At 27.8% G+C, this 15324-nt stretch overlaps 1 protein-coding gene across 1 annotated transcript in view; it reads left to right on the plus strand.

The window, feature by feature from the left end:
• LOC123258847 (insulin gene enhancer protein ISL-1) overlaps positions 1-15324 on the plus strand; it is a 33174-nt gene that overhangs the window by 17204 nt on the left and 646 nt on the right. The window contains exons 2-5 of the mRNA XM_044719088.1: positions 4000-4186; positions 6300-6604; positions 14378-14679; positions 14845-15051. Coding sequence (XP_044575023.1) covers positions 4000-4186; positions 6300-6604; positions 14378-14679; positions 14845-15051 — 1001 coding nt within the window. The remainder of the gene's footprint in view (positions 1-3999; positions 4187-6299; positions 6605-14377; positions 14680-14844; positions 15052-15324) is intronic.

Genomic DNA, 15324 nt, shown 5'->3' on the forward strand with positions numbered 1-15324 from the left:
ATATCACTAATAACGGCTTTTACCTTTGATTAACGTGATTCAGCAATTCTGCTACTGTTTGAAGGTGAAGTCGCGCAAAAAATAGTTGTAATATTACTTAATATTAATTGTGATAAAATTTTCTATACGTTCATGAAATTAATCTGTAATTGAAGATAATCAATATTAAAATATTGAAAGAAGATGATGGAAATTTATTGAAGACTATAGATTTAAATTTGGAGTTTGTATGTTATGTGTGACGTTGACACCGTGCGTTGTATATGTGCGTGTTTATTTTTTGTATTGGATATAGGTATATATATGGATTGTATCCTCGTGCGCTCGCGCCAATTTCATAAAACCTCGGTGTTGGGATACTGGGCGGAGCTACATTCTCTCAAAGACTCAACAGAACCGCCTTTGGTTCCGCCCATTTGAAACTGTACAAAAGGGAATTATTCTTCAGTAAAGATTTGTATTCAATAAAACATTTAATACAATTCAATACGATACTTCATATGCTGATTACTTAGAACAAATTTTAGTTTAATTATTTGAATTAATGCCAACTACTGTTAAATATAATATTCAAATTTTACCTCAAGATTTATTGAACCGTCCAAAATAATTTCTATACCTTTAAATAATTTTAAGCTCTAGTTGATCTTTAGTTGATCTTCATTAACTCTGAAAAATATTAAAAAAATTTTGTAAAGACATATGATAAAAATTGAATTTAGAAATATTTACCATTAAGGAGGTCCTTTCGCCGCCAATGTAAAATAAAAAATATTAGATTATGAGTAAATTTAATTTTTTTCTAATAGTTAAGGTCCTTATTTATCTTATAGTGAGGTTTAAATTATACTTTACCGGACAAATTTTTGAAAAAATAAAATTTCTAAATGTTAGTATTTGTTCAGAGTCTTACGAGGAAATCAGACGTTTGCAGTATTTCTTGAATTATACTATCAGTCATGGATTAGATGAAGTAAAAAAAAACTAAAAATCAGATTTTCGAAATATTCACACGGAAACAAGTAAACTATAATAAATAACAGTCGATTTATAATAAGTAATGATCAACTGCTAAAAATTACCGTTTCAAATAGTAAAATCGTGATTTTACTATTCACTATGTAATATTTACCATTTAAACGTTACAATTTACTCTCTACATGGAAGAAAATATACTATTTCAAACAGTAATATTCGCTATGTGAATGTCTAAAATATTAAAGTATAATAATTAAGAATTCAGACTTTGATATTTATCATTTTGTTCCTAAAAAATGATCTTATGATATGTAAAAAGTATAAAATAAAGTTAGTAAATTTCTAATACAAGCAACGTTAATATTTACAAAGTAAAATGGTAAATTTTAAATGCAACGCTAAAAATCAAACTGTAATTATTGACTTGATTGGACTGTTAAAATGTATATTTTAAAAGTATAATTTTTACTGTTTCAAATGTTAAATTCTCCCCGAGTGAGATCCCCTTCTCTTTCATCTTAGTTCCCCTTCTCCTCATAATAAGGACTATATATTGAAATGGCAATTTTTACTGTTTGAAACTGTAATTTTTAAAGATGAAAGAGTCGTTATTTACTATAGTGACAGCTACTAATCACTTATTTTGGATATTAAATTATAAATTGTGGCTTTTATACTTTCTACATTAAGTTCTGTAATATTTATATTTTTGCCACCCCGATGTCCGCTTTACTGTTTGAAACTATAAAAACTGACCGGAATCCGAGTGAATATTACAGTTTAATTTTTTCCGTGCAGGTTTCTTTTTTTGCAATAAAATATATCAGTTACCGAGATATTTATTGAGAAATTAATATTTAAAAATCACAAAAAATTCTCAAGTTACCTACAATAAAATGGAGTCAAAAGATTTGGCAACGTTGCGTAGCGCGCGAGCTTCAGACCATTCAATAAATTCAAACTAAACTTTAACGGGCTTATGTTTTTCATTCATACTTATTAGTTAATTTATTGTTAACAAATTTTCATAATTCATAATTGAAAAATAAAACAATAATTAAAAAATACTAGCATTCCTGCCATGAGACATCAGAATGTTATGGTTTTGTGACTAAACATTTTTAATTAATTTATTTATTTACACTGACTGCAAAAAGTTAAACACGGTTAAGGTTATATTGTGCAAATAAAAATATAAACAACCGAAATAAAGCGTTGCCAAATCACGGACAGGTTACTAACAGCTGATTTACAACAGTCAAATTAATTTTTGTATTTAACTATTTTTTTTTTTAATTTTCAAAATTTCAACGATTAATGCCTCATATACTATTTATTTTTTAATTTTAGGAATTTTTATGGGTTTTGTATTTTAATTTATTGAAAATTTACTACTACAGTTGTTATGACTCAACTGGAGCGAAAGGACTTCCTTAATCTCATAAACTCATGTTATTCCATTTAATTGAAAAAATGTTGCTACAAAATAAATTAATGATATTTAAGTTAGCAGTCACTTGAAAATTTATTAATTTTTTTTAACAAATAAATTTTTCCAAAAAATTATTATTAAAAAATTGCATTGTTAATTTAAAAAAATTTTTAAATGTCAATTTTTTTTTTGTCTTAATTTGTTTGTTAAAAAAATTATTAAATATCTGCTAAATTAATTTTAATAATAAATTATGATATTAAAGTTAGCCGACGTTTTTGACTTTTTAATTTACTAAATTAGAACTAAAAAACATTTTTAAAAAATTCCACTTATAGTTTTTTAAAAATAAAAATTTTTTTTATTGATTCGTAATAATTTTTTCAATAAAAAAAATTAGGAAAACGGTTGACCCTGAAGGCCATCCCTGCAACTTCCCGCTAATTCCATACTTAGGCGCTTGAAATTGCACCAACGACGTTTTTGAGCTCTTCGAGCTCAAAAATACAATTTATGGGGTATTTTGAGCTCTCCGAGCTCAAAGAGATTGCTTTCTTATGCTTTAAAGCTCTTCGAGCTCAAAAGTCTGATAGAGATTTGATGACACTATTTTTTGAATTTTTAAACCGCAATAACTTTTGAATGAATAAACCGATTTTTACGCGGTTAGAAGCATTCGACGCAGTTTTTTAAGCCTCACAAAGAATCTCAAATTTTGAATTGATCGCGCTAGGAATTTTGGAGTTATTCCGAAAAAACACTTTTTTCGGTTTTCTTTCGTTCACGATATCTCTCGAACGAATCAACCGATTTTGACCGGACTGGTGGCGATCGACGTGGTTTTTTGAGGTTAAAAGCTGATTAGTTTTTGGAATTGAACCTTTAAGCCGTTTAAAAGTTATTCCAAAAAAACCACATTTGAAAAAATTTTTTTTTTCAGTTTTTTTAAGATTTCTCAAAATCTATTGATCTGAATCGGTCTAAATAGTTTTCAAAATCTAAGTTTAGTCAAGCCCTTTCGAATGGCACCAACCGCGATAAAATCGGTCAAGCCGTTCAAAAGTTATAAGCGGTTCACATACTTTCACACACACACACACACACACACACATACATACATACATACAGACACCGTGACAACCTCGCGGGGATAGTCAGGGAAGCTTCCTGTGGCCTTCAAACGTCGAGATCTGATGAAAACTCGATTTTTGCAAAACGGGGTGAAAACAATAACTTCCCGATTTTTGAAAATCTTTGATTTTCTTAGCGGGAAGTTAAAAATTCTGAAAATTTTTAGATGTCTAACTTAATTTTCATTACTGAAGTTAGCTGACAATCTTAAATGTTTTTAATTCTTACAAAAAATCAATTAAAATAATAATAATGCTTCTGAAAATTGACATGAAATTTTTTTTTTTAATTTTTACATGTTAAATTGTATTATTATATTTTTTTCATAATAATTTCTTTGCTATAAAATTTTAAAATGATTTTTAATGTCTGTCAACTTCAGTGTTATAATAAATTACTTAAACTTTAAAGAAAAAATAATAATTAATAATATTTAATGAAAATTGTAATTATTTCAGAAGCCAAAAGTTCATTGTGTGTTGGCTGTGGTGGTTGGATACACGACCAATGGATCTTGAGGGTAGCACCAGACCTCGAATGGCATGCAGCATGTTTGAAATGTGCCGAATGTCAGCAATTTTTGGACGAAAGATGTACTTGCTTTGTCAGAGATGGAAAAACTTACTGCAAACGTGATTACATAAGGTAAAAAAATTATTTTAATAATTTAAAAAACTTTAATTAGCATTTCTGGTGATAAAAATATTCGCAAGATGGCGCTAGGTTAATTTTTTGCGCGCCAATTTATTTTTAAACAAGTTTTCTTCTTTAGATTGTTTATACAACAATCATGATGATAATATTGACGCATTGTTTACGAACAGTAATTATTTAGTCAGTTAAATGATAAATACTCACAATTATGTATCATTTATTTTTTTTAATGCAAACATTTTTTTTCTGTCAAAAACGCACCCACATAAACGCTGTGAATGTTTATTTAGATCGAAACGTCACACGTTGTCGAGACTCGACAAGAGACGTTTGTATCCGGCGTTAAAAAATAGTATATTGAAAAAAATAAAATATGAAGAGGAAAAATAATAAAGAATAAAATGTAGTGAGAAAATGTAAAATATATCTCACTGCAGCAACTTGGGTGTCTATCATCAAGACAGCAGTTTATTGTTCTTGTCTACACGTTGTTTCAGTGTCGAGTAAAAAATACAGAAATAGAATATTATATACATACAGATATTTCTGTTGAATAAAATAAAAAATAAATTGTCGATTTACCTTTCACAAATAGTTTGTATGTGTAACTATTTCATAATAGTTTATTTATTTACGTTCGTGAGAATATTTTTCCTCAATTTTGTCGTCGATTAATATAACTCATAAGTAAACAATTCGCGCTCCAACGTCCATTGACAGGATTATTTATTTTATTTTATAAACTATTCATTATTCGCGTGAACTAATATTAACTTATTTATTTTAAACGACCAATATTCGCTTTAATTTATAAACCAACAGTTCTGCGACTTTAATTACGTTTAAAAAAACAAATTAAAATTTTTACATAATTCTTTTGGTTTTTGACCACTTCAATTTAAAATACTTTACAATAATTATAAACATATTTTTTATAATAATCTGTATTATTAAGAAAATAAGCAAAATTTTGAGGCCAGTGTATTTATATGACAAAATGGGTTTTTATGGTTGAATTTGGTATCGTTGGAAAAGTCTTGACCTGGAATTGTGCCTTTTTATGGCTTCATATCATTTTCACCAATAGTCAATTTATGATGATAATTATTTAGGCTGCATTCGAAAATGCTCTATCTTTAGATACATAATTAAGAAATGACCTTGTATTTTGTGAACTATTGGCATTTTTAAAGATATAAGCTCATCCCGACATTACACTCATCGAGACCTTTTATTAGAGTACCCACATCAATTTTTCATATATTTATATATATATATATATATATATATGTATTCATGAAAAATATATGAAAATGCATGTGGGTACTCAAATGAAAGCTCTTGATGAATGTAACATCAGGATGAGCTTATATCTTTAAAAATATCAATAGTTAAAAAAATACAATTTAACATAATTCAGAAATGACCTTTTATCTTGTGAAATATTGATATTTTTGAAGATATAAGCTCATCCCGATGTTACACTCATCAAGACCTTTCATTTAAGTACCCACATCATTTTTTCATATATATATATATATATGAAATATATATCAAAATACATGTGGTTACTCAAATGAAAGCTCTTGATGAGTGTAACATCGGGATGAGCTTACATCTTTAAAAATATCAATAATTAAGAAATGACCTAGTATCTTGTGCATGATTGACATTTTTAAAGATATAAGCTCATCCTGACATTATACTCATCGAGACCTTTCATTTGAGTACCCACATCAATTTTTTATATATTTATATATATATTATATTATATATATGTATATATGAAAAATATATCAAAAATGCATGTGGGTACTCAAATGGAAGTTCTTGAGGAGTGTATAACATTGGGATGAGCTTATATCTTTAAAAACGTCAATGGTTAAAAAAGTACAGTGCAATTTAACAAAATTTATTATTTAACAAAGCAGAATTTCATTTATTTATATTTCACAAGTCACGGCAGTCACATAGTGACTGCAAGGTTGCTAATCAAATTCTTGAATATATTTATAAAAAGTTATCCAATAATACAAGCGTTGATTTTATAAAGAGTTCTTAGAATTAAAAAAATTAATTAATTAATAAATTTGCTTACTTTCAGATTATTTGGGGCCAAATGCGATAAATGTAATCTATTATTCAACAAAAACGAGCTTGTGATGAGAGCAAAAACGAAAATCTACCACAAAGAATGTTTTCGTTGTTCGGCGTGTATGAGGAAGTTGGAAACGGGTGATCAGTTTGCCCTGAGACAAGACGGGCTCTTCTGCCGTCACGATCACGACATGCTGGAGAGTGGAAAATATTGTACAGGTGCTGTAGATACTGCTGGAAATGAAAATAACAACAATGCTTCATTAACAAACAATAATCATCATCTTCAACCAAACGACGGTTCCATGTCCGGTAATTTCAAATTATTTATTAATGACTAATAACTATGATTGCCATCCAACAGAAAAGCCCACTCATCTAATATCTATCTATCTATATTCATACGCTCAATTATTCCCAAAAGAACCAGACTTACCGGCTATTAGAAATATTAGACATAAAAAACTCCTCTATCCAGTTCGCTGGACATATTATTGTTGGATTATAGCCGTTTGATGCCTAGAGTCAATTTGTATGAGGGTACGCAAAATGAAAGGGTCAATATACAAAAGGGCCAGTGTTGAAGTTAGGATTAGATCGGCGTAATTACGTGTTGATAATTGAAGCTGTTAAGACGGCTTCATCGTGTGGATACCGGGATCAACTAAAGCTTTATAAGTTTACCCTTTATATTACATACATGTATTTTATATTCATGTATTACTCTGTTCACACTTTGGGAATTTATCACACATCGTTGATCCTCTCTTCTCAGAAATGACCCACGGATCATCAAAAATTTATAATATCTACAAAGAATGTAGAAATTTTTAACATTTAACTTAAAAATTCTCAACTTCAATGGAATTTTTTATTTTATTATTCTCCTCCGAGGTGTTAATTATCAAATAAATTTTTTGTGCACGCGTTAAGCGCTAAAAAAATACAGTAGCTATTGTGTATGTTATTATTATTATATTTATTTGCAGATATAATATTCTTAACTCCTACGTGTTTTTTTAAATATTTATAATTTATTTATAAGTATATGCGTCTATATTTATCGAGTTAATATGTATGTATAGATATTTAGTACATAAATATGTCCGTCAACGTAAAAATATTATATACATAATATGTTTCAAGTTTTTTTAATGTCTTTAAGTGCACCTGGTGATGGCACTATATAAGACTCCTTAGGACTGCTACAGGTGTCAAATATAACACCAACTTGTCAACTACCGTAGCACACTCTGACGCGTGACTTTATCTTCTGTAGAATTTCGATGTATTTATATTTTTTTTTTAATTTGTACACAGAAAAAAAAATTTCTTCTTGAGAACAAAATTCCTGGCTTAAGAAAATTTTCGGGTGCCTTAAGGAAGACCGAAGTTGTGTTGGCGGAAGTAAAAATTTTTCTTGAAATTTTATTCTTGGTGGAAGTAATTTTTTCTTACTTCAAATTATCATAAATACTTGATACAATAAATTTTTATATTTGATCAAGATTTTTAGATACTATAGGGAAGCAGCTTTGAAAAACTTTTCTCACCTTGAGAAAATTTTTCTCTTAAATATTTGATACTCATTTTATATTATTTTAGCGTGCAATTATACATATTGAATGAAAAAAAATCATTCAATATTATTTGATCTTCCCAATTCACATGTTAATCAATAAAAATATTAATGAAAATTTACTTCTATCTTTATATTTAATTTTTTGGAGCAGGAGAAAAATTTTCTCAAGACAAGAAAATTTACTTCTATCAAGAACTAAATTTTTTGGAGCAAGAGACTGAATTTTCTCAAAACAAGAAAATTTTCTTGACTTAAATTAATTTTCTTGAATCAAGATACGTATTTCTTAAAACAAGAGAATTAATTTTGTTGGAATAAGTGAAATTTCGTGTCAAAAAAAAATTTTTTCGCTCAAGAAAATAATTAGGAAGAAAAATATTTTCTTGGCTTAAGAAAATTTTTGGGTGTCTGAAGGAAGACCAAAGTTGTGTTGGCCAAAATAAAAATTTTTCTTCCAATTCTATTCTGGGTAGAAGTCATTTTTCTTAATTCAAATTATCATAAACACTTGATACAATAAATTTTTATATTTAATCAAGATTTTTAGATACTTTAAGGGAGCAGCGCTACTTACTTCAGCTAAGAAAAAAGATTTCTCACCTTGAGAAAATTTTTCTCTTGAATATTTGATACTCATTTTATATTATTTTAGCGTGCAATTATACATATCGAATGAAAAAAAAAATGATGAAATATTATTTGATCTTCCTATTTGACATGTTAGTCAATAAAAATATCAATAAAAATTTACTTCTATCTTTATATTTAATTTTTTGGAGCAAGAGAGAAATTTTCTCAAGACAAGAAAATTTACTTCTATCAAGAACTAAATTTTTTGGAGCAAGAGGCTGAATTTTTTCAAAACAACAAGATTTTCTTGATTTAAATAAATTTTCTTGAATCAAGATACGTATTTCTTAAAGCAAGAGAATTAATTTTGTTGGAATAAGTGAAATTTCTTGTCAAAAATTTTTTTTTCACTCAAGAAAATAATTAGGAAGAAAAATATCCTCTTTTCTCAAGTAAACCTTTTTTTCTGTGTAAGATTGTTATTTTCCGTCTCAGTATTATTTTTTATTACTTTACTAAAGATTCCGTTATCTCAGGGTTTTACCAAAAGTCGTATGAAACACTTCGTAAAAGTTCCAAACTGTAATATGTTTTTTCATCGATAAGTTATCGTTAATTCAAACTTAAGTTGAACGATTTTAATTATACTCAGTAGGGCTGTGACAATACATTAATATGAGTAATATAAGTACTTAATACTTTAAGTAAATTAGCTTTCTAATTATTCAATGATTCTCTAAACCAATAACCGATATCGCAGGCAAATATATATATCTTAAAGTAAATATAGGCTTTATGTTCTTACGCTATTATGTATATATGATAAATGATGATAAAATATGATAATCTATGATAAATCTATCAGATATATCTAATAGATATTGATATTAGTTTTAAAAATTCATATTGTTTTATAAACAATAGCGAAGTGGGAAAAAATGAGATTGTGTTTTTGTATGTACGGTATTATTTGTACAAAAAATAAAAATAAATCGGTGAGATCGGTAATAAGATTACGAATTACGATTAACTTGACATATCAAGTGCCTCGGCTGTGATATCTTGGAATCCGCGTTTGCTAAGTTGTGTACTATACTCCATTGGATATCTGTTTGACCGAGATGCCTATACATGCCATCAGGTTGTGTTAACTTCAAAGACAATCCGCCGCGGTTTCTTTTTAACCGCCGACACACGTTTAACGGCGACCACTTCTCTATACGTATACGTATCTAGAATAAAATATTCGTAAAAATATACGTCTGTGTGTGTATACTTAACATTTCTTCTCGAACTTTTAATGTCGATTGGAGAGCCGAGAATCCACTTGTGAGCATCGAGTTCAGCGTAAGAGCTTTTCCAATCGTCTATATATATACATCCCACACGCAAATTCTGTGGAGATTTTTTGAAAAGTCTTTGTGGTTACATGCCCGAGTTGAATACTTTTGTTTTTTCGTGATAATATGGAGAGTTTGCTGGAAAAAATTAAATAAATTAGGATAATTGTGATAACCACATGCTGTTAAGTTCAATTTTTGATGAAGAATTTTTACACCTACAATTTTACTATAAGATAAAAATAATTTTTTCATAAAAATAAAGTAAACTAGGAAACTTGCTGTCACTATGTGACTGCCGGGACTTTTGAACTATAAAAAATTAAAATTTTGCTTTATTAAATAATGACTATTGTTAAATTGCACTGTACTTTCTTAAATATTGACGTTTTTAAAGATATAAGTTCATCCCGATGTTACACTCATCAAGAGCTTTCATTTGAGTACCCACATGCATTTTCATATATTTTTCATATACATTCATATATATATAAATATATGAAATATATGAAAAATTAATGTAGGTACTCAAATGAAAGGTCTTGATGAGTATAATGTCGGGATGAGCTTATATTTTGAACAATGTCAATATTTTACAAGATACAAAGTCATTTCTTAATTATTGATATTTTTAAAAATGTAAGCTCATCCTGATGTTGCACTCATCAAGACCTTTCATTTAACTACCCACATGCATTTTCATATATTTTTCATATATACATATATATAATATATATAAATATATGAAAAAATGATGTGGATACTTAAATGAAAGGTCTTGATGAGTGTAATATCGGGATGAGCTTATATCTTTAAAAATGTCAATCGTGCACAAGATACAACAAGGTCATTCTTTAATTATTGATATTTTTAAAGATGTAAGCTCATCTTGATGTTACACTCATTAAGAGCTCTCATTTGAGTACCCACATGCATTTTTATATATTTTTCATACATTCATATTTATAAATATATAAAATATATAAAAATATGATGTGGGTACTCAAATGAAAGGTTTTGATGAGTGTAATGTCAGGATGAGCTTATATCTTTAAAAATTTCAATAGTTCACAAGATACAAAGTCATTTCTTAATTATGTATCTAGAGAGAGTATTTTCGAATGCAACCTAAATACTTATCATAATAAATTGACTATCAGTCAAAATGAAATTAAACCTTGAAAAAGCACAAATTTACCCTGTTTAAAAATATTCATTGGAAAAAATTTTTAAAATTCGCTCTATGTAAATTATATATCTATAGATATATACTGAGAAATTGAAATTATTGAAAAAAAATTCAAGTCTAATGATAGTGAATTTTTTTCAATGAATATTTTTAAACAGGATAAGTCAAAACCTTTACAATAGACACTAAATTTCACTAAAAAAAAAAACCGATTTTATCATATGACTATCTTGGAAACAAAATTTTTCTTATTCTCTTAATAATATAGATAATAACAGCAAAGCCAGCTGTAATTTAAAATGTTTATTCAAGTAATTCGCATGCTAATGCAATAAAATTATTGTTCTATGAGAAAATACAAGTTTATCGTGCATTAAATAAAATTATTAATAAATGTGTTTTTGAAAAAACTTATACTTTTACATTATCAAAGAAAGCTTATTGAAAATTAAGATTACTTAAATGGATTTTGCTTTATATCTTAATTTAAGTATTTTTTCAATTTGATAAAATCTTGTTTTGAATAGTTTAATGGATTAACTAGAATTATAATAAAAAAACACACTTACGGAGTTGAAAAGCATCATTATTGTTTGACAGGAGTCGAGATATCTCGTGCAATGGATGTATTTAGTAAAATAAAGATAGCAGAGGATTAAGATTATTAGCTGATTACCTTATATATTACTGAGAATTATTTTTCCAGTAACTAATTTAAATTTAACGCTTCAGTGATTCAAACTTATTTAAAATGAAGAAAATGAAAATAATTATTAAAGAAATGAAATGACACTGCGAGTTATCAAAAATTCAATAAGTTTAAATTCAATTATAAAATTTCCGTATACTTGCGGTTAAACTCTTGATGGAATGTACTTGATTTCAATTTCTCATTAACATTCAAGATCATTAAAAAATAATTGTGCTCTGACAGAAACAGCACAGATCTTAAATTCACTGAATTAATAAGTACCTGGAAAATTAATACGAATAAATCATTAGTTTTCAATATTGAATCCATCAGAGATCAAATCCATCACATTGTGGATTGTGAAGACATCATGATATGAACTTATCTATTAATTAAAAAAAAGGAGCGTCTTATTTTTTTATTTTAAATCTGGCGACTTTCGAGAAGAGATGGTGATGATCGTGTGTCCCTGAAAGTTCACCTCGTCCACATATGGACGGTTATTTGGTTAGGATGTACGGTTGAGAGATAAGCCGCCGGATTTCATTTGCTCTTGTATTGGTTTAGTATTTTTTCTGTTGGCCATCAGCAAAGCGGTGTTAGCTGGTAGTTATCCTTACCTGTTTCTCGTCTGGTCTCACCTCTTCACTCTCCACTTCCCAACTAAAATCTCCTTCTGTTTTTACCAAAGGTAAATAGTTTAACATAAACTTTTTCCGCGGTTGCATGCAAACCTGCTGGCCGAATCGAAGAAAAGAGCAAGGTGATCGCACACTTGCTTTGGTATCGGTTAGCTCTCCAATCTCCATTGGAATAATATACCTGTATTGGGAATATAATACAAAACAAGATATAAGTCTTTTTTATTTTCTTTTATAAAATATACTTATCTCTTTAATATTAATCTCAGTTAACTTTCCGATGGTTACCCACTACACAGAAAGAAAAATTTCTTGACTGGAGAACAAAATTCTTGGCTCAAGAAAATTTTCAGGTACCTGATTTAGTCCGAAGTTATGTTGGCCGAAGTAAAAATTTTTATTGAAATTCTATTCTTGGTGGAAGTAATTTTTTCTTAATTTAAATGATCATAAATACTTGACACAATAAATTTTTATATTTGATCAAGATTTTTTAGATACTTTAGGGAAGCAACGCTACCTACTTCAGCTGAGAAAAAAATTTTCTCACCTTGAGAAAATTTTTCTCTTGAATATTTGATACCCATTTTATATTATTTTAGCGTGCAATTATACATATTGAATGAAGAAAAATGATTCAATATTATTTGATCTTTCCATTTGACTTGTTAATCAATAAAAATATTAATGAAAATTTACTTCTATCTTTATATTTAATTTTTTGGAGCAAGAGAGAAATTTTCTCAAGACAAGAAAATTTACTTCTATCAAGAACTAAATTTTTTGGAGCAAGAGGCTGAATTTTCTCAAAATAAGATTTTCTTGACTTAAATAAATTTTCTTGGATCAAGATACGTTTTTCTTGAAATTCTATTCTTGGTGGAAGTAATTTTTTCTTAATTCTATCATAAATACTTGACACAATAAATTTTTATATTTGATCAAGATTTTTTAGATACTTTAGGGAAGCAACGCTACCTACTTCAGCTGAGAAAAAAATTTTCTCGCCTTGAGAAAATTTTTCTCTTGAATATTTGATACCTATTTTATATTATTTTAGCGTGCAATTATACATATTGAATGAAATTAAATGATTCAATACACTGATAGAAGGATTTGTTTATAGTTAAAAATATTTGTTAATATTTAACAAATCATTTATTAGAGACCACTTTTTAGTCCTTAACAAATATTTCTTAGTATTTAAAAAGATTTATTAATATTTAATAAATGAATATCTGATTTATTAAATACAAACAAATCATTTTAAATACTAAGAAATATTTGTTTGATACTAAAAAATGGTCTCTAATAAATGATTTGTTAACTATTAACAAATATTTTTTTAATACAAATAAATCCTTCTATCAGTGTATTATTTGATCTTTCCATTTGACATTTAAATCAATAAAAATATTAATGAAAATTTACTTCTATCTTTATATTTAATTTTTTGGAGCAAGAGAGAAATTTTCTCAAGACAAGAAAATTTACTTCTATCAAGAACTAAATTTTTTGGAGCAAGAGGCTGAATTTTCTCAAAACAAAAAGATTTTTTTGACTTAAATAAATTTTCTTGGATCAAGATACGTATTTCTTAAAGCAAGATAATTAATTTTGTTGGAATAAGTGAAATTTCTTGTGTTAAAAAAAAATTTTTTTTTTCGTTCAAGAAAATAATTAGGAAGAAAAATATTTTCCTGGCTCAAGTGAACCTTTTTTTCTGTGCAATTATATCTTAGATTTTTAGAATTTTTCATTTTTATCTGCTCCTTTTACCATCATGTAATGTAATATCACTTGATTAAATTTATTTGATAAATTTAATAATCTATATTTTATATTCTTATGTATATTGTCGCTTGGCATTAAATAAAATAAAAAGTGTGCCAAGACAAGAGAAGAGATGCGCTCTCATCTTAAAATTAAACTAGCATATATGGTCATGTTTGAGCACCTAAAAAATATTATTATTTTAATATTATGACAAAACTAAATAATACACACGTCTTTGTCTGTTTTAACTAATGCATCTCACTTATTTATTCATTTTTCTATTTACTTACTTGCAGACTCTGGCTCGGAAAGCGGATCCCACAAAGCGGCTAGTAATACGCGAGTGCCCGGTAGCCACAAAAGCGGAGGTGGTTCTGATGGCAAACCAACTCGAGTACGTACTGTGCTGAATGAAAAGCAGCTCCATACGCTGAGAACTTGTTACGCAGCGAATCCCAGGCCAGATGCGTTGATGAAGGAACAACTTGTGGAGATGACTTCCCTCAGTCCTCGGGTCATAAGAGTCTGGTTCCAGAATAAACGGTGTAAAGACAAGAAGAAAACAATTGCTATGAAACAACAAATGCAACAAGAAAAGGTAATTAAAAATTTAATAAATTAATCGTTAATAATTAATAATTAATTTAATAAATTAATCAATATTAATTTTAATAATTAATTTATTAAATTATTCATTAATAATTAATAATTAATTTAATAAATTATTTTTGGGTTGATAATTAAATTCAAAATTTACTTACAGGATGGACGCAAGTTGGGATTCGGCGGCATGCATGGAATTCCTATGGTTGCTAGCAGTCCGGTGAGACATGAAAGTCCTATTGGAATAACTCCTCTGGAAGTTCAAGCTTACCAACCACCATGGAAATCACTTTCTGATTTTGTTATGCACACAGATCTTGATAGGATGGATCCAAACGCTCCGTCGTTTCATCATTTAGTGTCTCAGGTAGACATTTTGTTTTACACTAGTCCTTTATTCATGCACTGATAAAAAAATTAACTTGACTCAAGAGCTAAAATCTTGAACCAAGAATACCGTTTTTAAGAAAATGATTTTCTTGAGTCAAGAAAATAAATTCTTGAGACAAGAAAAATTTACTTAAATCAAGAATAATTTACTTAACTCAAGAATTTAATTCTCTTGACCCAAGAAAATCATTTTCTTAAAAAAATTTTGGCTCTTGAGTCAAGTTAATTTTTTTATCAGTGTGATACTGAA

This window comes from Cotesia glomerata, linkage group LG2 (assembly GCF_020080835.1).
Source record: "Cotesia glomerata isolate CgM1 linkage group LG2, MPM_Cglom_v2.3, whole genome shotgun sequence".
Lineage (NCBI taxonomy): Eukaryota > Metazoa > Arthropoda > Insecta > Hymenoptera > Braconidae > Cotesia > Cotesia glomerata.